Here is a 27540-nt window from a genome sequence, read left to right on the forward strand (position 1 = left end):
GCACCTAGACACACAGACACTTCACCCATCTCTTCTGGGGAACAACTTCATCTCATTTCACTCTGGCTGGGGAAAATTATGCCACATTTACAATGACACACATTTCACTGGCTGTACTTTTGTGTCTCATCCACACCTTTCGCTGCACTGTTCAGACAGGTATGTCCATCTACCTTATCCTTTTGCACACTGATCATCACAATTCCTGTTGTATTTGAACTTGTGTTATTGCAATCTGTATAACCTATTTTAAGATGCCATTGCTTTACCAACAACAGTTCCTGATTTTATAACATATGGGTGGTAAAACAAGTGTGGGGGGACCTCACCTTCTCTGCATTTTGGAAGTCCACATACAACAAAAAAATAAGGCGATGTCAGTGTCCTTTTCACAACAAGTGTCCAGGGGACCAAATGCATAATAGTTTATCATTCTAAAAATGTGCTAACTCTGAGAAACATTGATAGAATGTCCATTGTTTTCTTAGAATTTCTCCGGAGGACTTATCCTTGTTGTCCGTTTGCCAATGTATGAGTCTACAAAAGTATTACTACATAGAAATGTTATTATCTACGTTTTGTATAGGCTCTCTCGAACATGATGAGTACAACCGTCACTAACCAGTATTTGTAGCGTAGTTGCAGGGAAAATGTGTTACCCCCATCCATGTGTAAGAACTTCAGCTCATCAAAGAACTGACTATGGGCATGTTATTGAAGTGACGACTAAAAAGCATTTTAGCTAAAGACATTACATTTCCAATGGTATATAATTTGTTAGGCTTGCATAAAACAACAGCATTTTTTCACCTGCATAACAAAACCGTAGCATTTTCAATACCTACAAGTCTGTTGTACTTCGACAAAAACAGTTCGAGATTATTATTTTTTTTTTTGCGATGCCTACATCTAAATAGAGGACTTACTTTGGAGGAGTTCCAATAAATCTCTTGTCTGAGTGAATATTTCTGAAAAAGCAGTGAAAACACCGTTGACAACGCAATAGAGGGCATTTTCAGTGACGTGACCCCATTTTATATTGGTGAGCATATAAATACATTCTCTAAATATTTGATTATTATTCAGTATGCTTATAAACAAGGGTTCCAGTCTGACTTTGAATAATACATGGCATGTGAAATGATGCAATATGTTTGACTTGTTGATGGTGGTTGGGTGTTTGACAAAAACTTCAATCAATAGACTTCAATGAATATATTAGTATACCAGATTGTATTATTGTGATTATTGTACTTACTGTTTTATGATCTTCTCAACTTGTTGCTGTCTGTGGATAGCTTCAAGGAGAGCGAGTAGGAACAGAAAGGTAGGGGAGGGTGACAAGCGGTGGGAGTAGTGCTTTTATTATTCCTGTGCCAACCTAGAAGCCTGACCACCAGTAAAAATTTTATTGAATTCATGTCTGCCGTCAGTATAGCTGCAAATGGATGCAGACATGTGTAGCTAGTGCTGATTTACCCAGAAGCAGTCAGGAAATCTTTATGAACAACATTCTGAAAAACCAAGAGCATAACAGGGCTGTTATAAATTGCAACATTTCAATGTTATAAATGGCAACATTTCTTGCCATTATATAACAATCAATAACTTCCCCCAATATGGGCCAATTTCAGCCAACGAATATCACAAAATCAAACAGTTCTCATTTATCTACAGCAGACATGAATGAGGAATGAATGAATGTGAATGAATGAGGCAGCACTTTAACATGTGGATGTCAGTGTTTCCTTTCGCACACATTTCTATTACCTTCTTCATTGATGTGAAAGCAGTGGGGGTGCACACGCTGTTTCACAAAAGCCTTCTGAATGTTGGCTCATCTCTTGAATGTCGAATAAATAATGACAAAGTACAATCTGTTGTGTGCAATTTCTCACACAAGGTGGAACCAGATGAGGATGAGGATAATTTAAAGATTATATGGTTTTTATTTTTCACATCACTGTATTTATTCATTTCTGTACCAAAGCCATTGAATAGCAGGATTGCTCTTTATCTTATTTTATTTCATCTTAGCTTCCCACAATCAGACATAAGGTTTTTTTGTCTTATTCTAAAAACAGTTAATTATGAAACTATAGCCTATTGCCAGCCTTTAGCCAAGTGGCTAAGGTGCTTGACTGGAGTCCTCCCCACATTGCACCCTGCTTATTCTAATCAACTGTGGGTCCCTTTGGATAAAAGTGTCAACTAAATAACTGTAATGTAATGTAATGTAAGCTGTATACTGGTCAGCACCTTTCCTTTCTGTTGCGCAGACAGCAGCTCCTTCCTGATCTACAATGAGGACCACAACAAGTGTGCCAACGTTGTGAGCGCCACGGCTGTGGAGGTGGCCACCTGCGACCCCACGGCTGACTCGCAGAAGTTCCGCTGGGTGTCAAAGAGCCACGTCATCAGCATCTCGCTCAAGCTGTGCCTCGGTGTCACCACCATTAAGGACTGGGTGAAGGTGCTGCCCTTCCCCTGTGACATGAAGAGCGAGCACCAGGAGTGGGAGTGCAAGAACGAGACACTCTTTGGCATCAAGGGCAACACCCTGTACTTAAACTACGGCAACCGGCAGGAGACGAACATCATGCTGTACAAGGGCTCCGGGTCCTGGAGTCGATGGAGAATGTATGGTACCAAGGGCGACCTCTGCTCACAGGGATACGAAGGTATGAAGGGTCCGCCACCGCCCGCACAGTAGTCACAGTTTCCATTAACCCACGAACCCTGAAAACCAAAGTCCTTCAATGATTTCTATTTTTCATTCTGTCTGTATGCCAAAAGAGTCCCTCTTTAAGCAGACATAGTGGGATGAGGTGTTTTTAGCAATCTTGTTAGACTGGCTGTTAACAAGATTTTATTCAAAACTATTTTTAACATGGACTTTGAAAAAAAAAAAAAAAGGTTCGCAAGAATTCAAACTAACCAAATGTTCACTAGGTCTACATACATTTCAGTAAGGATTGTGCAAATGTGTGTTCTGCTCTGACATGGGCCCTATGTAGCCTAACCAGGTGTCCAGTTTTCCATCAGAACGTCTGGTTTTCTAATTATTTCTACACAAAATGGTCCTCACTGGATGTCTTGTGGTCCCGACCGGAAAGTATAAAGTCTGGACTGAGAATAAATTTACAATAGTTTGTATCTCAATTTTCTTCTCAATCACCAAAGTCTGGACCTCATGTCCATGAACAGTACTGTCTGTTATCTGTGTAATTTCCCTGTAATCTGCATGTCTTGACTATGGATTCATGTAATTCTCAAAGTCCAACATTTACCTCAAATATCAGTGCTGCAATATACTGAAACATGCATTTCCTCAAATTAAGATTTAATATAATTTTCAAACTGATAATACACTTTAAAGACACAAAGATTTAATGATTTGTCAAATCTAAAAAAATTGAGTTATTATTCAAATCTATACAATCTAAGATTGTTGGAATATCTACTAAATACCCTAAACTGGTTTACATGTTTGCAACTATGCTGTTTGCAATAGCAAAATTATTATTAATGTGTGTTTGACATGGTGAGGAACATCCCTCAGCATGCATTTAGGCAATGTGTATTGGTGCCAGTGCTTCTGGGTTTAAAAAAACTATTCCATTATACTATCATATTTATTCTGATATTCCAATACAAATGAACACAAACTGGACCATTGTGTCATTAGAGCCTGGTCAAGCTAAATCGTGCAAATGAACACAAACTGGACCATTATGTCATTAGAGCCTGGTCAAGCTAAAACTATGGTTTCAACATAAACATGCTGAGGGCTTCTGTTGAAGTCTATGGGGATACCTAGGGCATCCGCAAAAGATTCCTAGTACTGAATAGTGGTACAGAGAGCTTCTCACATGTGACACTTTGGACACTTTAGGCTATAATGTGCACCACTAGTACTGTCTTTTTTTCATTTTGCATTACTTTTTCAGTCCTTTATTTGCATATTTACATTCACTCAAAGGCCATCTGGAACTTATACAAAAATAAATACTACACATTTCACCTAATACTGTGTATCTTGATTTCAATGTAAAAGCATTGCCAGGTATTTCCTTGTGAAGTAACTTAAATAATTGCGTACCTTTATCACTGGTGATGAACTGACCTGACTTATTAATGTTTTTTTTCCTTTTTTTTTGTAGAGGTGTTTACAATTGGAGGCAATGGAATGGGAACGCCCTGCATGTTCCCATTCAAGTTCCAGGAGAAATGGTATGCAGAATGCACCAAGGAAGGCAGATCTGATGGACTTCTGTGGTGCGGAACAGACACAGACTACGACAAAGACAAAAAGTGGGGCTTCTGTCCAACAAAATGTAGGTTATAGATCAATTTATATACATATAATATTGTTATTTTTTTATTATACATGACTATGAAACAGGAAGCCAAATGTCAAATATCCCTTCCTGTTTTACTAAAAGCAGTGATATTTTTGTCAATTCACAGTCACTTTCTCATACTCTTCATAACAGTGCAGCTGTTATGCTATTTCTTAATACTTGCAACAAGTAATATTGTTGAATAATTGAGGAAAATGTAGAATATGCTCGCTGGCCGGTGTGAATGAGATTTCACACCTGCCAGGAATTCTGTGAATTGTTCTGTGAATTGTTTCTAGAATCCCCCATGCCCAAATAGGCCATGGTATGATAAGCTTTCAACACAGATCTCAAGAAGTTAAAAACAACTTTGCCATTCTACACAGGATGTTTGTAATCGATGTTGCTGGGGTTAAAATACTGGCATATGGCCTGTCCAACAGTGAACTTTGGAGCACAAAGAAGGCATCCAATTAAAAAAAAAAAAACACTCCTGTGCTCAGTCTGAACAGCCTAATCTCATATGAATTCTGTTATTGCATGTGGAATTATTTTATTTTCCTGTTTTTCTACTGTTGAGAGAAGGTCAGGTCACTAACAGTGTCTGGTCTCTGACCTCCTGACATGAAAATAGGAGACTTCCTTGCCGAATGGGGGCAATATAGTGTCTTCCTCCTGCCCCAGCTCCAGGAGTAGAGCCACCACAGTGGCAGGAAGAGGAAGGCTCTTTATTATTATTTTTTTGCATTCACTGGTGAAATACTACAATGCTGGCTGACATGGAAACCCTGAAGACAGGCTTCAGAACATGATACCATTGATTCACTGGGAACAATAAGTGAACCTTATGCCAGTTAATCAAGGCATAAGTTCTGACATTGGATAGCATTGGATAGCATACTAAACCTAATTCTGCCAATTCTTCACCTTTCTCACCTTCTCTTCCTTCTCCTTCTTCTTCTTCTTCCTCTCCTTTCTTCTTTGTTCTCCTTCTTTTTCTTCGTGTTTCTGTGTGCTTGTCCGTGTCTCTACAGCAACGGGCGGCTGGGACACTGACCCGGTGTCTCAAGTCCTTTACCAGAGAAACACCCAATCTCTCCTCACCTGGCACCAAGCCAGAAAGAGCTGCCAGCAGCAAGAAGCAGACCTGTTGAGCATCATGGAGCTCCACGAACAGACATACATGTCAGGTAATGCGACCCAGCAAAGTATTGGGGAGGATACAGCATCTGCTCTGTCAAAAGGAGGTTATAGATTATTATTAGGGTCTGTGGAGACTCGTAAATAAATATGTTTGAAGAGTCCTGTCAACTCCATACGTGTACTGTTTTTGTACCATAGAGTGGGCGGACAGATTTAATTATTCTATAGCCCAGAATAAGTTATGCATTACTCTCAGACTTCAAATACCTACTCCCCTCCCCCCTATTAAATGCATTGTTCCTCTCATATATGAAGCTCCACAGTATAAGCTCTATTTTTTGCTGACATCATAGTGAGGATTGCAATTGAATCATGTGGCAGATGCTTTCAGCCAAAGTGACCTCTAAAAGTGCATTCATATAAACACCACCATCAAGGTCAATGCTACCATGACCTGTGTGATAAAAGAGAAGGGCTTATTTTAGACTTCATTAAAATAGATACATTGAGCCATTGTCTGAAAAGGTAGTTTATCCTATATTTCCAGAAATGTTTACATGAGTAATTTGTTACGACAATTGTTGCATTAAGATTATATCCAACATCCATGAAATGTTGAGGAAATAACCGCTGTTTATAGCTTTGTATAATGTCAGTTCAAAATGAGGCCATAAACAATAGTTCAGTCTTGACAAAGAGTACTGTGGAGATTGTTCCAGGAATACCTTGTTTATTGAGAGTTCTACTCCATATTATTAGAATTAAAGTCACAGATTACAGTCTCACACAGATGAACTCTTGCACATTTTGAGGACTCTTTAAAAACACAATGAAACAGATCTTAGAGCAGTACTAGCTTCTGCAATATGACTTATAAATCTAAATATTTTTAATCTAAATATTTTAAGGGAATGGAAAAAATGAATTTTGATTTCAAATTGTCTTTAACAGTCATTGAACAATGATCAGTTTGGAGTAAATATACCAGTATCATTCTTTAACTTTAACTTACATGAGGTGTGCATATCTTTCATGAAGGGTTAACAAATTCTTTGGGATCACCACTGTGGGTTGGACTGAACAGCCTGGACTTTGATAGTGGATGGCAGTGGAGTAACGGTAATCCTTTCCGATACCTCAACTGGGCCCCAGGTAAGGGATGCTGTTATAGCACAGGCAGAATAACACTGAAATGATGGAGTAATATCACTAAACTGAGTAAAGCCAACATGGAAACCATTAGTCCTATAAGGAGATGACAGAAGACGATGTATACTGTGTATTCTAAAATGTTATTTATTATCAACAATAATAGCATTGGTTTAATGAGTTCACTTGGGGGGAATGAAAAATGTTTTACTGATTACAAAGCAACACAGCAGAGTTATGGTAGTGTAGGGTAGTTTTATTGTAAGAAAAATATGAAGCCATCCCTATCTGGAATCCAGAACAGGACAGGCTTAATATTTTAGTTAATTAGTAATTCAGCTGTGGATTCAGGATAGAAAGTTTATAAAGAAAGTTTTGTCAAGAATGTCCAAGAATGCCCTCCGCAGGCCTCTGGTGTATTGGAACCTATGAAATACACTACTCCCAAAAAGTACAAACTCCTTCTGGTCCTCTTGGTTGGCTCAATTGCAAGATCAATCAAGCACAGAAGAGTGTTTGAATACAAAACAATTACATATTTGACCCCGGTCTGGTCCTAAGCAATTCACAAAACATTATAATTCCACTGGCAAATTTGAATGACCGAATCAATGGAAATTAGTTTGGATTAATCTGGATTAATTTGGTTTAGTATCTGCTGGTAGAGCACAGCAAGATGAAGACAACTGTGCTTGTAAGGTACGTAACACTATATCTTGTAAGTCATTGGCACTTTTATTCATGAAGGGCATCCATCTACTGAACCTGGGCTGAACTGTGCAGTACTGAACCCTGGGAAATCCTCAAAGTGGGAAAGCAGTACTTGCTCAAAAAAGCTGGGATACATCTGCCGCAAAGGAAACTCCACCAGCAGTAATCCTGTTATTTTGGGTAAGAATTTGCATTTTGGTGCAAAAATATTGTGTATAATATAATATAATATAATTAACCCTGACCGTGATTTAGTATGTTTTATATAAATCTAATATAATATGAGTTTGTCTCTGCTGTCATGTTTGTTATTGATCCATGTCATTGATATAGCACTCTATTGAAAATAGCTATATTTTATGTTGTTTACAACTCATGGTTACCAATTGATTTCTTCGCTAATGTCTACTAATGTCCAGGTATTACATCCTGTCCTCATTAACAGGGAATGACCAGCCCAACTACTGCCCTAGCAACTGGGTGCCGTATGCAGGCCACTGTTACTTCCTTCAGCGCACAAAAAAGATTTGGAGTGATGCTCTTTCTGCATGCCATAAGGAAGGGGGTGACTTGGCCAGCATCCACAACATTGAAGAGCAGAGTTTTGTTATTTCACAGCTGGGATACTGTGAGTGAAACATGCATCTCTCTCTCTCTCTCTCTCTCTCTCACACACACACACACACACACACACACGCATACACACACTCTCTCCCTCATACTTTTTTCTATTTCTATCTCTCTCTATCTCTCTCTATCTCTCTCTTTCTCCCTCTATGCATGCGTGTGTGTGTGTGTGTGTGTGTGTGTATGTGTGTGTGCATGTGTTGAAAAATTTCCCTGTCTAGTCTTTGACCCAGTTCTAGTCTTGCCATTCTAAGCCAACAACTGCACCACTCCTTGGGCAGCTAAAAACATGGTTTAAAAAAACAACCTGTAACATGAAGAAACACTGCAGCTGACTTTTTATCATCCTTCACCGCAGTGCCAACTGACGAGCTGTGGATTGGACTGAATGACCAGAGGAATCAGATGCTGTTTGAGTGGAGCGACCGGTCCCACGTCACCTTCACAAAATGGCAGCCAGGAGAGCCCACTCACGCCACCAACATGCAGGAGGACTGTGTCCTCATACGGGGAAAGGTACTGTGAAACCACAATGCGCTCCCTCCACATTATGAAAATAATAATAACAATTTTGGTCCTGGGATTTAAAAATGAAGCAATTTACATTACATTCTGCCCTTCTGTGACATGATATAATCCATCTGACCTGTGTTGACTGTGAGGAAAGCTGTTTCTTGTTTGGTGATTAAATGTAACATTGTTGTAAATATAAATAGGTCATTAATAAAGTAATATCTACCAGATGTAATGTCAGGATATAACATGCATATTGCATGGTATGATATGCAATATGTTTGTAAGTGCATTTGTGTTTGTGCTCTCCAAACAGGAGGGGAAGTGGGCCGATAGCATGTGTGAAAAAGAACATGGCTACGTCTGTAAAAAGAAAGCCTCCATTAGGCCAGCTGGTGCCCCTGAGGAAGTGAGCCCAGGGTGCAAAGCGGTGAGTTTTAATGGTTCCCCTTTGATTAGAGTCAATCTGCCTTTTCTCCTCTGAAATAAAAAAGGAATTTGATGGACAGGGGCTATATTTAATATTGGCCATGCGCTGCAGCATTCACATTCTGTGCAACCGTCTGCTTCTGCAATGCCTGGCACCTTGTCACCTTATTATGCCATGTAAAATGTCTTCCTGACGACGCATGAAGCAGCCGTAATAGACAGTGCAAGCAATAGGTCTGTGTTTAGAGCTTAACAATGCTGCTGATTAACTGTTATGTTGACAGGTTAGTGAATTTTTGTCCTCTGGGAAGCTTCTTTTTTTTTTTTTACTTGTGTATGGAGGAAATTCAGTGCTGATCAGTCACTTTGGTGACATGATGCTGACACAGATTTATTTAATCACAGAGCGTCTTCTGCTTTGTGCTTATTGTTTTCTTTTATATCCCACATCCGTTATGGAGCAAGATCCTATACGGGAAAGGTGTTTCAGCTCGGATTGTAAGCTGACAAAGCACTTCCTTCTCCAACAGTTTTTTTTGGATAACAGGGACATTGCTACACTACAGGCTGAAAAAAAATGTCACCAGTATCTTTTTTCCCCCCTTCTTTTCTGACACTCTGCTGCCTTTTGGATGTTTATAGGTGCAACTAAGTCACACTGGGTTTTGTGAAAAACAAAACACTTATAAGAAAAAGGCTAGAAGTAAACAAGCACCTTCATTTAGAAATTCACATCGGCCAGAGTGGTGAGAAAGGATCAGCAACGAGAGAGCCCCCTGATCAAACTTATGATTAAAGGCCCATTTCATTTTCTGTATCTGTATTAATCAAACCTTTACTGCTCATGTGAGAGCCCTTTCCATAGCATGCATAGAAGAGCAATGACAACAAAATAATGTTGTTGTTTTTTTTGTAATAGTGTACTTGAACACTTCTTGTGCAGCTTTCCCTACTGTGGCCAGAATACTGTACATAACTTCAAGGGCAATTGGCTTACACAATGTAAGATACAGCACGCAATCACAATCTCTTTCTTTAAAGTTCAGTGCAAGATATTGATTACAGCACATTATCTTGCCTTCTCTTCATCACTACATTCAAGCATGTTCTTGAATACTGTGACAATGCTTCTTTGTGTCACATATTAAAAAGCAGAGGCCAGTGTAATGTCCAAGAGTTTGAAGAATCAGGGCCAAATATTATATTAAATCAGTGCAAAAACAACACATTAAATCAGTGCAAAACACAACAGGTTGCAGCTCACTGGAAGTGTTGCTGGCTTGCAGTTGCAAAGGAAGGCACAGCAGCAATCAATCTATAAATCCAAATGTTTTACCACTTTGTGTAAATGTCTAATTGTTTCTAAAGGTTTTCTAATTGGAATGCAGTGCATATTATTTCCAGGCTTTTTCAAGTAGTTTGAAAATAACACAGAGTAGTTGGTTCATGAAATGTTTTTGTGTTTTGATAAGGAGAATAGTATGGATAACGTGTTAATTTCTTCTGCAGGGCTGGGTCAGATATGAATCATACTGCTACTTCATCGGCGCTGAAACAAAAACTTTTGATGAGGCTGTACAGACATGCCAGGGCTCTGAGTCATACTTAGTCGATGTGTCAAGCAGGTACAATATTATTTACAAATTTATTAGGTAGACCTGTACACCAGCTTGTCACTGCAAATATTTCATTAGTCAATCATGTGGCAACAAATGCAGAAAAACAAGCAGATGTGGTCATTTCTGAACACACTATGAAAAAAGAAAAGTCTAATAAATACCTAATAAAGTGCTCACTGAGTGTAGATACAGTATATTTGTTTAGCTTTACTACATTTCTGAGGAAAACCAATGGACTGTGTTTATGTGTGTTGTAGATATGAGAATGCCTTCCTCGTCAGCTTAGTTGGGCTCAGGCCAGAGAAGTACTTCTGGATTGGGCTTTCTAACACAGCGGACCGTGACACCTTTGTATGGACCAACACGAAGACCGTCAGGTTCACTCACTTCAACGTGGGCATGCCAGGTACAGTGCTGTATTACACCTTGCTTTACCTGATGCTGTGAAGCCTCATTATCTGTGACTTTTATACAAGTGGGCTTCATCCTGTGCTTGTGAACATATAGTCAGACCTATCTGGCTTTGCTATGTTACTGTTCTAAATGCATGCATATTGTACATATTGGCTAGCTCCTTTTTTGAATAATTTAGTTTATGTTACTGTATATGGTGGGCGATATGGTGGCACAGTGAACAATGCTGTTGCCTCTGGAAGAAGCCACAGAGCTCATTTCCTGGCTGAGGGCCTTTCTGATTGGAGTTTGTATTCCCATTTCTGCATGGGTTTCCTCCCACAGTCCAAGGCATGCAGGTTAATTGTAGAGTATATTTGTTCCCAGGGTCTGGGGTGTTAGTGCTTTATTAAAAGATTTGAAGCATGGCCGCATAATCACTTTGTTTGAGGCTTGATGAGCCTTGAGTATATTTTGAAATGATTTGACTGTTTTATCTGCATTGCCATTAGCAGTTTCAGTGCTTTAATTTACCAAGCTTCACTGAGCATTTTGTTTCACTCTGCATGCTGTGTGGCACAGACAAAATATTATTTTACTTAGTTTATCTTTGTGTTTCATGTGTTTGAGAAAAGACAGAAGACAGGGCTGCGTTGCCATGACAACTGGGACATTTGCCGGATTATGGGATGTGGTCAGCTGCACCAGCCAACAGAAGTACCTCTGCAAATATATGGCAGAGGGGGTGACATCCACGAAAGCCCCAATGACCACGCCATCCCTCAGCTGCCCCCCAGACTGGCGGCCCCTCTCAAGCAGGAATATGTGTTTTAAGGTGCATAGAGAGAGAAATACACTGTGACCACTTTATTAGGTAGACCTGTACACCAGCTTGAAAATGCAAATATTTAATCAGCCAGCAACTAAATGCATACAAGGACGCAGCCATGGTCAAGCGGTTCAGCTGTTTTTCACACCAAATGAAAATGTGATGAGAGATGTGGTGCCAGACTATCTCAGAAACTGCTGATCTCTTGGGATTTTCATGCAGAGCAGTCTCTAGAGTTTGCAGGGAATAGTGCAGAAAACAAGAAACATTCAGTTAGCAGCAGTTCTGTGGGCAAAAAACGCCAAAATACCTAATGAAGTGCTCACTAAGTATATAGTACTGGTGTATGCTAATATCTCACATTGCCATAGTAACCTTTTTTTCCTGAAAGGACAGGAATGGGCGGAATTATCAAATCACAGTCAGATGTGAAGTAGCACTAATTTTGCAGTTAATTACCTGAGAGAAAAATAAAACCAGGCTTGGATTTAGATTTGAGGGCCAGATTTGATGATCCCTGGTCTAATGTTTGGACTGTGATAAGAGCCCAAACACGTTTGTCTTTTCTGTCTTCAAGATTTACAAAAAAGCACTGAAGAACAGAAAGACATGGTTTGAAGCTCGGGACTTCTGTAGAGCTATTGGAGGAGACCTGCTCAGTATTCACAGTGAGGGTGACCTGACCGGTGGGTACATGTGAGTCATCCTCTCCGAAACTGCTCCTCTATCCTTTCATGAAACCAATTTACATCCTGAATACATCCTTTGCAGGTGGTGTGGGAAATCATGGGCAGCCACGCAATGAATGCTGGGTACAGCAGTCCTCACTGTTGTGTTACAGAACATAAGGTCACACTTTCATGAAATGGCATTAACTAATGTTGTTGTGAACATGAATTAATGATGGACAAATACATGAATTGAGCATGACATGAACTTTTCATTAGTTCATGCATTTGTAAACAACTAACATATTTGTTACATTCATACATTAGCAAACCATAGGATGAACTTATAATTAGTTAACATTGACTGAGCTGTGCAGATTAACTTCTTAACTTCTTGAACTACATTAGTTCATGCCAATTCATGGAACCTTATTGTAAAGTGTTACCTAATCTGATATTGTTATACTAATGTCTAATACTTTCTAAATCATTAAGCTACCTGATATAGTACTTCAGTTTTGGCCATTAGATGCTTAAAACTATATTATAAAATATGTGTGATTAATTTATTTTATTTATTTATTTATTGCAGGTCCTCTATTGAAAATGCATGGTTCGGTCTGAATTCTCTGGATCCCAATGCTGGCTTTGTGTTTAGTGATGGAACCTCTGTGAGTCCTGTTCTTCATTTTCCACTGCACTGTCTGCTGCTCCTCTTATTGCTTTTAACCATTGCCAATTTAAGAGACAAATAATGATATAATTTATTCAGATTTTCACCCTCATGATACTCTGTTTTACTGGCATTGACATTTTTGGTCCTCATGTTGAGAGACAACGGCAAAAGACTCCAGATGCAAATTGCACATCTAGAATCAACTCTGGACGTTTTCATAGCTTTCTTGTACATGAACTAATAATGATAATAAACACAGCTGGACAAGAAACTGCTGAGCTGCTCATTATCAAATTACTTTTGCACCCCTGATATGGGTGGGGGGGGGCAATGTATTTAAAAGTGTTGTAACTCCTACACAGATCACACAATTTTAAATACTGTCAAATTAAAGTGGACAGTCTTTCAGTCAGTTTATTTGAAATTGAATGTGCAAATCTAATTACAAATAAAATGTAATTTTACATTACTATAAAATGTTATTTTCTTATGAAATTATTTTTCTCAGGTCTCTTATGAAAACTGGGGCTATGGTGAACCAAACAACTACAATGAAGCTGAGCTCTGTGGCGAAGTGCTCTTTTACTATAGGAGACCATGGAATGACCGCCACTGTGAATCCTACAACAACTGGATATGCCAAATCCGCAGAGGTAGAAATCCCCCTGCACTGCACTCATAATGCTCGTCTCCAGTAAAATTACGCACCTCTGTTTTCAAATGGCCTCGAAATGCCCTTGTATTCATGGACCTTCTGGTGTTTGCAACTGCCTGAATAATGTGATATTATTATTGTCTTGGCAGCGTTATGGTTTCACATTTTATTAAGCTCACTGAGTCCCATGTTTATTGCAGTGCCTAATGAACAGTGGAAGATTATGATATGCATGTAGTGACTTAGCAGGCACTTCACAGTGAATGTTTTTGGCTTGACCTTGCTGTGCCCTGGATGACTGGTCCTTCCCATCTCTCTGAGGCCAATAGAGGAGTAGAACAATGCTCACAGAGTATAATAACCTCAATGAATGTCCGATTTATAGTAATTTAAAGCTGCTTAAAAATCTTAAGATCATTATGTATGGTGGAACTGTTTCTGCCTCCCTGGGAGGGCTTTCTTGCCTGCCTCACTGTAAGCATGAATAATTGAGCTTTCCATAACCCCAGCATATGCAGAAAAAAAGTATGATTCACAAATAATTTTCAATTTGAGTGTTTTAATGCATTTTTAGAAACTGTGGGTGGGGAATCCATTCCAAAATATGTGAAATAATGATCTAGTTTGTAATCAGCAAATGGTGAGGCATTAACAAGCAGCCTTTTGTGTGATACTGCTCGTTTCATCCACTTCTGTCTGTTGTCTTGCAGGAGTAGCACTCAAGCCTGCTCCAACTGGCATTGTGCTAGGTAACGTGCTCATTTACTTCAATGCAACAGAAGTGAATGCCTCATCACTTCATATTCATATATCACCAGTGTAGTGCATAAACTGTATGTCTCTGTAGCTATGTGTCTGACACACAGGGTACTCAGACTAGATGACTATAGGCAAAATGTGAAAGGTATATGCTATGCCAGTTACACCTGTTTGAACACAGACTACAGCCTTCTTCTTTGATTTTACTGTCACTGCAACATGTGGGCTGTGTGTGTGTGTGTGTGTGTGCGCGCGCGTGCGAGAGAGAGCATGTGTATGCATGTAAGCTTGTGTACTTGTCTCGCTCCCTCTCTGTTTTTATTTTGTTATGTTTATTTATTTGCTCTTGTTGGGGGCCAATCAGCGAAGCAATATAGGCACACAGTGTGTTTCTACCTTTTCTTATTATTCAACATCATGGCCCCCTTCAACCCTGCTTGCAGGGTTTATCTCAACTGCACATTCTGTTTGCATTTCTATGCGATTTACATGCTTTTTTACTTCACTTATGCATAAATTAAAAATCAAATCAATCAACCTCTTGGACAACTGAGCTGAGCCAGAGATCAACTGGGGGACTATTTGAGTTTAAGTTTCATTTCTTTTACTTTTCTGAATTCAGTTAGAAAGTCAGTAATGCTTATTGTAAAGAATGCTTTACACCCATTTCTGGGTAATCCATGCATCATTGGTTCAATGTGCAGAGGTTTAAATATTTACCATGCATTCTTAAGAGTCCTGTGGCTACCTTAATGCTACCCTTCATCGGAGTCCTGAATAACAGTGAGCCTCTCTTTCTTCACAGAGTACAATAAGACATCAGATGGCTGGATTGAATATAACGATACACAGTATTATATTAATTCTCAGAGGCTTGCTATGGATGATGCCAGAGCATACTGTCAGAAGTACCTTGGTGATCTTGTGGTCATAAGTGGTGAAAGTGAGAGGATGTTTCTATGGAAACAGGTGATGTATATCTGTTTTAAGGTCCTTTAGCAAACACCTGTGCATAATAATGTAATATCTGTTACTAAATTATATGTTTCTCTTAATTCACAATGGCACTGGTCGTTCATAAGGTATGAACGGTGATTTTAATTTTGATGGAAAATGGAAATTATATTTATATTATTTTAATTGATTTATTGAATTTATGCACTAATCCATGATGAAGACTATTTGACTATTTCTGGGGTGAGCTGGGGTAACTCTTTATTATACAGCCAGTTAATTACCCAGTATTTACTGGGTAAATACAGTTACTTGCATAATTATTCAATAATTATTTTGCTTACAGATTTAAGTACTATGAAACAACTTGTTAAGTACTATGTGAATACATTTCATATCTGGTTTCATTGTACTTACCTCTGAATTAAAAATATTTACCAAAAATTCACACATAATTAGCTGGTATTTGCATGGTAAATACTAGTCAATTAACAGTCTGTACAATTAAGAGTTACCAAACTCTGGCCCTTGAAGTACTGCTGGTTTTGTTTCTGCCCGACTGTTAATCATTTGAGGTCATCGATTGGCCAGAAATTCTACTCACATGGTGTCCTAGGTCTAATACAGTCCCTGAAAACCAGCAGCCGGGGACAGATTGCAGTTTTCATGGTCTAAAGTTTAATGTGACAGCACAATGTGCCATCTTCTGTTCTCAAAGATGAAACTGATTTTCTTTATTTCAGATATCCAGAGGTTATGAGGATCAGTACTACATTGGCATGGCAGTTGGTCTTGATAAATCATTTCAGTAGGTACACCTAACTATTTCTCCAGTGCATGTGATTACCTGTAATCAGTTTGTTTAGAGACATGCTTCCATGGGCGGCTTGTAGCGTACTGGTTAAGGTACATGACTGGGACACGCAAGGTTGGTGGTTCTGATCCCGGTATAGCCACAATAAGATCCGCACAGCCGTTGGGCCCTTGACCAAGGCCCTTAACCCTGCATTGCTCCAGGGGAGGATTGTCTCCTGCTTAGTCTAATCAACTGTCTGTTGCTCCGGATAAGAGCGTCTGCCAAATGCCAATAATGTAATGTAATGATTCTATATAAGACAATTGATATACTTATTTGGGAATACTAATCAAAATAGGTTCCCAATAAATCAACAGAACTCTTTGTACTTTACAGTACATTACAAATGAACAGGGAAAGAGAGCTTCACTACATGCTCTAGCACTTTTATAATCACGACCTACCAATAATCATTCACCAATCAAAATCATGCACAATGAAACTTCGAAGCCAGCAATAATTAAATCTGGATCCAAATCCAAATCTGGGCAGACTGTCTTCATACCTCCCAGGTAAAGAGAGGGTGGAAAGCCAGCAGTATTGGACCTTGTGGACCGTGATTTGATGATCTCTGTTTTATGCCATTTCCCCCCAAAACACTTTGTATTGGTGAATCTGCACAGAGCATGGGTGCTACTTACATTCATGGCTGCTGGGCTATTATACAGTCAGTGAGCACTTTATTAAGTATTTATTAGACATATTACGTCCTCTGCTGCTGTAGCCTATCCATTTCAAGGTTTGATGGGTTGTGTGTTCAGAGATGCTCTTCTGCATACAACTCTTACAACGCGTGACAATTTGTCACCTTCCTGTCAGCTTTGACCAGTCTGGTCCTTTTCCTCTGACCTCTCACATTAACCAGGCACATTAGCCCGCAGAACTGCTGCTCACTGGATGTTTTTTATTTTTCACATCATTCTCTGCAAACTCTAGAGACTGCTGTGTGTCCAGGAGATCAGCAATTTCTGAGATACTCAAACCTGGCACCAACAATCAATGCATGGTCAAAGTCACTTAGATCACATTTCTTCCCCATTCTCACATTTGGTCTGAAAAGCAGCTGAACCTCTTGACCACATCTGCATGCTTGTATGCATTAATTTGCTGCCATATGATTGGCTGATTAAATATTTGCATTAACAAGCTGGTGTACAGGTCTATCTTATAAAGTGTTCACTGAGTGTATATTCACAATTGTGTCATTTTACTGAGAGAAAATGTGTGAGCCGTATGTACTGTAGTGTCAGCTGCAGTTGTTTTGCTGTCTGCGTCTTCCAGGTGGATGGATGGCTCTCCTGTGTCATACGTAGCTTGGGAACAGAATGAACCAAACTTTGCCAACAATGATGAAAACTGTGTGACGATGTACAAGAGTATGGGTGAGTAGAGATGTGCGAAGCCAGTTCATCAATACAGACAGTAGCGTCAAGTATTTAGTCATTGGATATACTTATGGACAGTGATTGCATGTGCACTTTATATTATTAAGTCCATGTGACTTCAACTGATTAATTGGTACAATACTTAAAGGAACACTGTCATGCTTTTTTCAGTTGAGCTTATTTGGATTAAATGCTTAAATTCTGTGTGTATGCATTTTTTAAATCACCGTCAGTGTAGCCGTTTCCTAAATATGGGCCAAAACCTCTCAAAACAGTTTTGCCCCATTTGGCTTGAATCTCCAGTCTGTGTTACCCAGAAGGTAACGGGCATTCAAACTCCACCCGTGAACGTAGAGCCTGGTTTATGGGCAGTCACCCATCCAGGCAATCATATGGCACTGAGGACAGCTCAGCCATCAGCCATCATTTTGACATTCTACCGGCTCCATTGGAGCCATCACCATTATCAATAAATCTGACAGCCTAATGTTGTGTTTTGCTGGGTCACTTTACATTGGATTTTGACAGCTATACTGTTTTCACTCATTAGATTTTTGATGCTCTTGTTCAGTTGTAAAAATTTAGCTAGCCAGCTAACTATGATGGTGTAGCCCTCACTGAACATGAACATGAACGTGTTTGTTTTGAGAGGTTTTGCCCCATATTTAGGAAGCGGCTACACTGGCGGTGATTTTTAAAATGCCTAAAATGGGTGTTTTTGAACCAGAATGCTCACCACTCATCAGCTGAGGTGCAGTGGGAGAGAACAATTGAATCAGGGGATGATTAGGTTGAGAGAGCCAGGTGTGGAAATTACCAGAATACCAGGGAATCCCCGACTCATTGTGATGAGTGTCATGGAATGTTCAATGACCACAGGAGTCAGGATCTCAGTTTAATACTGCCACTGTTGATTCTCATAGCCCCTTTTGAATGATAACAATCTGTTTCATTATTTGAATTGGTTTGACAGGGTACTGGAATGACGTTAACTGTGGTGTGGCCCTACCATCCATTTGTAAAAGAGGCACTGATGTTCCTGTTAATACTACTGCAACACCTACCATAATGCCTACGGGAGGATGTCCCCCAGACTGGATAACATTCCAAGGAAAGGTAAAAACTGATCAAAGTGATTGATGTTGCCTTGAACTTTTTCAAATGTTCACTTTCATAGGAGATGAACAGAACAACTCAGGAAACAATCATGAGAAGCTGTTGTGATGGTTTGATGTTTAATCGCTGTACTATACTATACTTACAGTATACCCAGTGCTGTTAGCAGTTAAATTGTAGAATGTTTTCTTTTATGAATTATGAAACTTTCCTGTTCTCTAAAGCAAAAATAATATTGTAACTGTGACTTCTTTTTTATTCCAGTGCTACAAGATCATCGGGACCACTTCTGGGGAAAAAAAACCCTGGCAAGAAGCTAGGACCTACTGCATAAGCCTGGGAGGAAATTTAGTTTCTATCGTCAATGAAAAAGAGCAACGTGAGTGATGAGTTTCATATCCATTGTCACTTACAGTATCTCATTTGGGTATCAACCTAATGATAGCAAATAAGTACATGGTTTCGACCCTGGTGTTCATTGTCCCTTTAGATTTCCTGACAACCAGATTGTTTGGCCTGAATATGGACATGTGGACTGGCCTGAATGACGTGAACAGTGAAATGCGCTTCCTGTGGACAGATGGGAAAGGGGTTTACTTTACCAACTGGGCCAAAGGTCACCCAGTAACTGTGCCCGAAGGCCGCTACAGGTTCATGGATGAGGTACCCAAGCAGCTCTCATTGATAAATGCATTGCAAAGATTCAGGGAAATGCATTTCATTTTCAAACAAAAAAATGCATTGAGAAAATGATGACACCTAACTATTTATACCTAGATGTGGCATGCCCCATACCTTTATAGTGCCAAGAGTTTAACACTTTTCAGGGTTTCCCACATAAATAATTGCAATGGTTTTCTAAAGGTGTACTAGCAAGAGATATCGTTTTTGTATCATAACCTCAGTGCTTGAATTCAATAAGACATCAACTGAACTGCTGAATGTGATGTGCAAGTATATTAAGCAAAGCAAGACAGCATGCATACTCCAAAATACTGCGATCTAACTTTTTAACTAACCATGATAGTCCATACATCCATACATCCATCCATCCATCCATTATATTAACCCGTTTATCCTGAACAGGGGGGCTGGAGCCTATCCCAGCATACATTGGGCGAAACGCAGGAATACACCCTGGACAGGTCGCCAGTCCATCGCAGGGCACACATACCATTCACTCACCTACTCATACCCACGGGCAATTTAGACTCTCCAGTCAGTCTAACCTGCATGTCTTTGGACTGTGGGAGGAAACCGGAGTACCTGGAGGAAACCCATGCAAACACGGGGAGAGCATGCAAACTCCACACAGAGAGGCCCCGGCCGTTGGGGATTCAAACCCAGGACCTCCTTGCTGTGAGGCAGCAGTGCTACAGTTGATAAAACTAAGCAGGGTGTGTGAATCTTATTGTGGATATACTGTGGCTTGAACCATCAATCTTCCAGGTCCCAGCCATGTACCTTAGCCACTAGGCCACAGGCTGACCCTAGGATCCAGATTTCCCCTATCGGTGCAGCCACTATCTCTCTCCTCTCATAGGGCCAACAATCATAAACCAAATGGCAGGTAAACTACTGTAAATCCCCCGTAGAGATATACAGTGTATGAGATGTCCTTATACACTAGGTCTAAGCACCAGCCAGCCAGTTTAACTGTACTGTCTGAGTATTAATGAGGGCAGTATGGCGCTGCAGTGGAGTACACTGTTGCCTTATAGAAAGGTCCTTCTAGTATGGTATATTCATGTTCTCCTCAGGTCCACATGGCATTCCTCCTATAGTCCAAACATATGCAGGTTAGATTATTTGCAGGGCCTAAATTGCCCGGAGGCATGACCATGTGAGTGAAAGGTATGAACACGGACTGAAGTAAAAAAGGGTTTTATGAAGCAAAGTTGTCCAGGCAGCTCAGTAATCCTGCGTTGTGGAAAAAGCCCTGGAAGCCCCAAAATAGTAACAATTAGGTCTATCATCAGACACACATACACAAGCACCAGGTTTGAGTCAGATCTTTGGTGAGAGATGTCCATGGTGATGGAAGCCCCTTCCCTTTTCCCTCCTGGGCTTTTTTGCTTTTTGGATCAAGAGCGAATGTGCTGAGCACTGAATGCGTAGCTTGTTGTGGAACTGTTTTGTTACTGGAGCTCAGGCAAATAGCAATAAGCATCAATCCCATTGCCCCACCCTTTTGCATTATTTATATAGGGACTCTACTGGAGTGACCAGCATGAAGGATACTATATAGACAGCGTAAGTAGCCTGGATGCAGAATGATCTACCAGTGTAATGCTGAAATACTTTTGCATTAGACTTTCGGCAACGCATGATGCTAAGCGAAGCCATCAATTTGATTGCTCAAAGTTGGAATTAACATATTAGTCAGGCTCCCTTTCTTCTTTGTTAGTGAGGGAAATGTGTAAAGAGGAAAGATTATTGTCTTTGCTTTTGCAGCATGGATGATCTTGCTCTTGCTAGCTCGCTGATTAGAGTGAATGTGCTGAGCAGTGAACGTATTTCTTGTGAACTTTTTGGCCAGCTCCCTTTTGTTTCTGCATACCTTGTGTAAATAAGACAGCTTCAGAGTTGCTCTAAGGTATATTTCTTCACTTTGAAGGAGGTAGGGTACTGACTCCCATAGGCTTCAAGTCTCTATGATAAGCTAACAGGTTATGCACAAAAATGAAAATGAAAGTCTGAGTAAGTCGGAAAAATATTAATTTAACATGCTACAACACTCAATGAGACTAAGCCAATCATGGTTAATGTACATCATAAAGCAAGATTAAATAACAAAATAAACCAAGAGCTGCTAATTGATCTGCTTTCAAATGATTAACTGTAGACATAAGGCTTCTGCTACAGAACATTTCCTGTGTCATTGCTCTAAATCAGTGAGCCTTCTAACAATTCTCTTGACAAATGTTAATTGTGTGCTACTTTGTCTTTGTTCGTGATCAGGAGTTTGATTGTGTGGTAATGGTGGGAAACTCAGCTGAACAAGCAGGACTCTGGAAGGTTGAAGACTGCCTTGCTTCCAGAGGGTTCATCTGCAAGAGGAACATCGGTGAGGCCTTCTTTAGGCATTTGTCATAGCCAAAACTAATTTTGTGCATATACTGTAACTAGAATTTTCCTGTAGCAAAATGTTCATTGTATAACTGAAAAGAAACATGTTTGTTGTTTTATTCAGTCACATTCAGTCCTCTCACAGATGTGGCCACAAATTCCCTGCAGGAGAACATAAAAAAAATTAAAAAGAGACCAGGAAGCAGCCACTTTATGTTCATGACAGAAATGTTATCCTGCCATTGCGTGAATGTTATCCTGTTCTTACATTGTTTCTATTTAGATCCTTTGCTTCCCCCTTTTCTCCAAGTGCAACAAGTTGTTGGGAAGAAGTGAAATGCAACATTAGTCCTACAGGTTAAGGGTCTCTTACCTCAGTGGCTCTCAAACTCCTGGGGTAACGCTGTGTATGCAGGTTTTTGTTACAGCCAACCTCTTGCCCAGTTAAGGTTGTTGAATATGTGTGTTCAATTTCTTTCATAATTTTCCCTAAAATGTTTACCACAATGCAGGGCTGACCCATTAGTATTTGCTTTGTCCTTGAATTTTTCCATTACTGACCAAATGGTTTGTTTTTGTGACCCTATGACCACACTTGTACCATTTGGGAGCCTATTGGTTCACCTAAGTTCTGAATTTGATTTTTAAAAAGATTATGCATTTTTTTATGCAATCATTTGCAATACAGCACAATGTGAATATGGATTTTCTTCGTGCCATGCATAGCTATTTCTGACATAATGTGGCTCAAGAAGGTAAATAATTTCTCTAAACACAAAAAGCGTAATTAAGAAAAATGTACGGCATATTAAAATTCTGGGATTCCAAATGCTGTTGGAAGGAAAACCAGCATACACAGGCATATCTCACTGTCTTAAAGCATGTTTTGCATGTTCCAGATCCACAGATTAGTCCTCCGGTAACAACAATTTCACCCAAGACTTACTACAAGATTGGCAACAACTCCTACAAGGTGATGACTCAGAAAATGAACTGGGACGAAGCCAGGCGGCAGTGCAAGGCAGACGATGCGGAACTCGCCAGTGTACTCGACGGAGTAACTCAGTCCTTTCTGGCACTGACAATCCTTAAGCATAAGGAGCCCATGTGGATAGGACTCAACAGCAATGTGGTAAAGTAACCATATTGACATATGTACTCATACATCCAGTACTAAGTGATGCAGTGATTTCAAATTCTTCTGCCTTTTAGCTTATTATAAAACAGTACTTCTTGTTTCTATGACTAGACTAATGGTTACTTCCACTGGACGGACAACTGGCGGATGCGTTATACGAAATGGGCACCAGGGGAGCCGATGAACAACCTGGCCTGTGTGTATATGGATGTGGATGGGAAATGGAAGACTGGCTCTTGCAGCAGCTCATATTACTCTTTATGCAAGCGCTCTCCAGGTAGGCAAGTGACCCAACAAGCTGTACAAAATTAACTCTATGCTAATGGGTGACATTTTAGAGATGGAAGTGGGTTCAGGTCTAGGGTTTAAATGGGTATGTCAGGGAGTTTTTGTTGTGCTTTTTTTGTGTAATGCCTAGATTTAGGCGCGTCTTAATATGTGTTTGGTCTTAACTTTAATGCTGTGAATAGTGCTGAACTCAACTTCTCGGTGAATTCTGAACCCTGAACATTGAAAAAAACAAAGAGTTGCAGCAGTTTCTGAGATACTCCAACCACCTTGTCTGGTATCAACAATCATCCCACAGGCAAAGTGACTTAGACCATTCGAATGGTTGATGTGAACATTAACTGAAGCTCCTGACCCAAATCTACATTATTGTATGCTTTGTACTGCTGCCACACAATTGGCTGATTAAATAATCGTATGAATAAGTAGGTGTAATAAAGTAAAAATGTGCTTAATAAAGTGCTCGGTGAGTGTACATCTACACTTTATATTTCTAATATTTTATCCTCTATTCTACTGTGTATGTCTGCTATTCTTGCCCTTATTTGTGATGCTATTTAACAATTGTTATTTTATTTTATGCTTATTATGTAGTTATTGCTTGCCATGTCCCAAGAATTTAATTGTTCAAAATGACCTTGTGTTATTCTGTGCACTTGATAAATAAGACACTTATGCTGTTGGATGAATTGTAAGTGCAGGTTGTGTGCCTCTCCACAGATATTGCACCCACAGATCCTCCACAACTCCCAGGAAACTGCCCTGAGCCCAAGAAACGAAAGACATGGGTGCCTTTCAGGGGACACTGCTACACCTTCATCCACTCCTCAGTGGAGAACTGGGCCCACGCCTCCATAGAATGTGTGCGAATGGGTACAGATGGAGTTTCCTTCTCTTTTTCTCTCTTGATGCTTGTGCTATGTCCTCTGGGTCTGTTGAACATCTCTCTCACCATCTTTCTGACACTCTCCCCCCATACAACTATTTGACCCGCTTCCAGGGCAAGTGAATTGAAATGTTCAATTCACTTGCCTTTTTGTTGGCAAGTAGGTTTCTACACTGTCATGATGGTATGCGGAAACATAATGAAGAATCATTTTCTTTTTCATATTTGCTTCAACAGGAGCTGCATTGCTCAGCATTGAAGATCCAGTGGAGGCAAAATTCATAAAGGACAACCTAGAGCTACTGCAAGATTCCTCTCATAACTTTTGGATTGGCCTGTACAAGAACCTCAAAGGTAAATGACTATAGAGGGGTTTTCACAAGGAACATCAACATAAATAATAACAAATAATAACTTTTATTGAATCTATTGAATTGAATAGTGGTAATACCAGCTCTACGTTACATATTTGTATACTGTATACACATGTATACACATTTTTCCTGACTGGTCATCTTTCAAAATGAAAAATGTTCTACAGAGCAACAGCAACACAAACCTTCAAATCAGGGCGTATCCACATAAAAGTATACTGTTACTGTATTTTCACCACAGGGGATTGGTTATGGATTGACAACAAAGTGGTTGACTACACAAACTGGGACACAGATGAACCATCTTCCCATACATCTTACCAAGAGGGGTGTGTGGAAATCTACTCAGACAACACCAGATGGAACAATGTGAATTGCCAGAGGTACAAGTCCTACATCTGTAAAGCAGAAAAGGGTAAGTAACGTGACTTGTCATAATCAAATTAAGTGGGGTGATGTCAGTGCAAAATCTGACAGAACAATGTACTTGTTAAGAACACTTGTATTCTTAACATAAATTTCTCATACTTTTTTTGAAGAAAGGGCCCATATGAGTGTGCCAGCATCGGATTCAAGAACCACACCTAACTTAAGACAACTTCCAATCGAACATGTCTATTATAATACAGTATAGTACTGTAGGTGGGTTCCATTGGATAGATGGCCAATGGGATTAACAACATCAGGCACAACTGATACCTGAGTGGGTGGACTGCGGTACTTTGTTTTTGGCAAAACATTATAAAATGCCCGATCTTTGATAAGCTCAGTCTTTTTTCTCCTAAACAATCCACTGAAATATGCTTCTAAAAACATTTGAGGCGAGAAAGAAGCATTGCCTAGTTTGAAAGTTTGATCCGAGTTGTGTGTGCCAGGCGAGCTGGGCTGACATGCACTGCAAGGCTCTTGTGTATATGACTCGTACGACAGGTCGTAAACGTTGTTCCTACCTAAGAAAATTGGTGAATGCGCCAAGTTCTCTTAAATCACTCGTTTTAAGATATTTTAGCGATTTAAGAACAAATATGTTTGCATGAGTGGTTTTTACATGAGGCTTAGACTGACTTCTGGTTTTCTCCTGTTCAGTGCATTACTTTCCATCTGGAACCATTTGGTATTGCTTATACAGACAGCTTTTATCACTTTTGCTATATTTCAGGGGGCTGCGTATGCAATTTAACCCTGAGTAATAATAACTAAGGAATAGACAAAAAACAGGTGAATGGCAGGTAAAAACCTAAACAATTATTAGATAAAAAATTATTAGATCTCATAGTGAATTTATCTAGAGAGATGAGGGGTTAAGCACTGTGGGTATGATCTGCACACATTAGTCTCGCTTACTGATGACTGCTTATTGGCCTGGAGTGATGGTTCTATCACTGATATTTTCTTTCTTTTTCAGTTATACCACCTACTGGAAAACATAATAGAGGTACATTTTCTTTTTCTTTTCTTTTCTTTCAATATATGCCTTGCAACAAATCTTCGTGTGTTTGTTGCAGTCAAGGATATATCTCAAGGAAGCAATTAGACTGCCTTATGTTAATGTTTTGCAAATTCATAACATTGCATATGCAACCCATCAGCATTGATTCTATGAAAAAATTTTCACATTGATAATCTGCAGTATATCTTCTGTGCACATGGCCTTTAAATATTATTTTATGCCTGGCTGGGTATATAATCATAAAGTGAATACCATGGATGATTTATTGAACGTATACCCACTCACTGCTGCTTTTTGTGTGTGCTTCAGCTCTAGCTATTGAGCCACCCCACAGCTATGCTGGTGTTGTTGTGGCCATGTTCATCGTGATACTGACAGTAGCAGGACTCGCAGCATTTTTCTACCACAAGAGGAGGCAGCAGCAGCATGTGCAGGGAGAGTGCACATTTGACAACAGCCTGTACTTCAACACTGAAACCCGCGTTACCACCGTCGACACCAAGGGCCTGGTGGACCACATCGAGCAGAACGAACAGCCTGCCATCTGATCATGTCAGGACAATCTCATCACCACAGCAACCAGAAAAAAACAACAACTTTCCATTGAAAAAAATGTCCAAATGAACTTTACATTGCTGTGAGATTCTTCAGTGAGATTTTGTCAGGGTGTGGTGAAAAACAACAATATCGCAATATTTTTTCAATTTTGTTCTCTACTACCCAATGCAAAGCTTCATGGTGAATATTTATACATTTAAAATACTTTTTAGTTGTTCATAATTACGCATAATTGACAAAATGTTGTGTGATCTGGAGGTCCCATTCCCATCATACTTGGAAAGTTGTTTTGGGAGTTGCAGAAAGGAAACAATGTAATTAAGACAACATGGTTATGCACCACAAATTGCAACTGCTATACTGTATGTGTTCAATGGGAATTTGCTTCTAGTTAATATACACAGGCACATACACATGCACACACATCTGTATCCACAAACACACGCACAAAAGGGAAATTAAATCTTGCTTTTTGCAGTGAGGCATAAAATCTGTAGACATACCTTTGATCTAAACCGATATTACAAAATAATTGTTGAAAATGAACTTCACACTGCTTATATAATCAAATGTAAGCACTGTTGAGAATGTATGTAGTCCTGCTGCTCACTGTATAACAAGTTTTGTTTTAGTAATACTCTGCTTTAATACCATCAAACCTATTTTTCAGTACGTTCAAGAAAATCTTAGGTTTCAACTGCAACTATAGAAAAAAATGGGTGAAAATTGCCTATTTTATTATTCTTTTTTATTTTGTATTTGTACAGATTGATATTTTCCTACACGTAAATGTTGATAACCTATTCACCTTTGTGCTTCACTAGCTTGAAACATTTTCTAAAGATTTTCTACTCTGTATGCCAACTGATCACTATACATTTGAGGAGACTTGTATTTCATTGATTGACAGCTGTTTGATTGTAAATAAATGTTTAAAAACAAGAACTGAAAA

The 27540-nt window shown here is 39.5% G+C and overlaps 1 protein-coding gene across 2 annotated transcripts; it reads left to right on the top strand.

Annotated features, from left to right (window-relative positions):
- Positions 1-27540, top strand: LOC133126434 (macrophage mannose receptor 1-like). 2 transcript variants are annotated; one of them, XM_061238646.1, is made up of 31 exons: positions 1-159; positions 2280-2681; positions 4164-4337; positions 5378-5533; positions 6525-6638; positions 7383-7526; positions 7792-7974; positions 8332-8489; positions 8803-8916; positions 10425-10540; positions 10792-10940; positions 11563-11762; positions 12334-12452; positions 13017-13095; positions 13609-13753; positions 14466-14504; positions 15320-15483; positions 16212-16276; positions 17606-17706; positions 18683-18825; positions 19090-19204; positions 19316-19488; positions 21034-21078; positions 21787-21892; positions 22794-23026; positions 23144-23309; positions 24041-24193; positions 24444-24560; positions 24822-24995; positions 25986-26015; positions 26340-27540. In XM_061238646.1, exons 1-31 carry the CDS (start codon positions 93-95, stop codon positions 26576-26578), a joined length of 4383 nt encoding a protein of 1460 aa, XP_061094630.1. In that variant the 5' UTR covers positions 1-92; the 3' UTR covers positions 26579-27540. The 2 variants fall into 2 exon arrangements, with proteins under 2 accessions (XP_061094630.1, XP_061094632.1); XM_061238648.1 differs by lacking the exon at positions 21034-21078.

Source organism: Conger conger, chromosome 4, assembly GCF_963514075.1.
Source record: "Conger conger chromosome 4, fConCon1.1, whole genome shotgun sequence".
In the NCBI taxonomy this organism is placed as follows: domain Eukaryota; kingdom Metazoa; phylum Chordata; class Actinopteri; order Anguilliformes; family Congridae; genus Conger; species Conger conger.

Bases quoted from the DNA above. Each gene is read 5' to 3' on its own strand.
- LOC133126434 (XM_061238646.1), top strand. From the start codon at position 93: ATGACACACATTTCACTGGCTGTACTTTTGTGTCTCATCCACACCTTT. The intron at 7,975-8,331 runs GTGAGTGAAACA...CCTTCACCGCAG, and splicing joins TATTTCACAGCTGGGATACT to TGCCAACTGACGAGCTGTGG. The intron at 23,027-23,143 runs GTAAAGTAACCA...TTCTATGACTAG, and splicing joins TAGGACTCAACAGCAATGTG to ACTAATGGTTACTTCCACTG.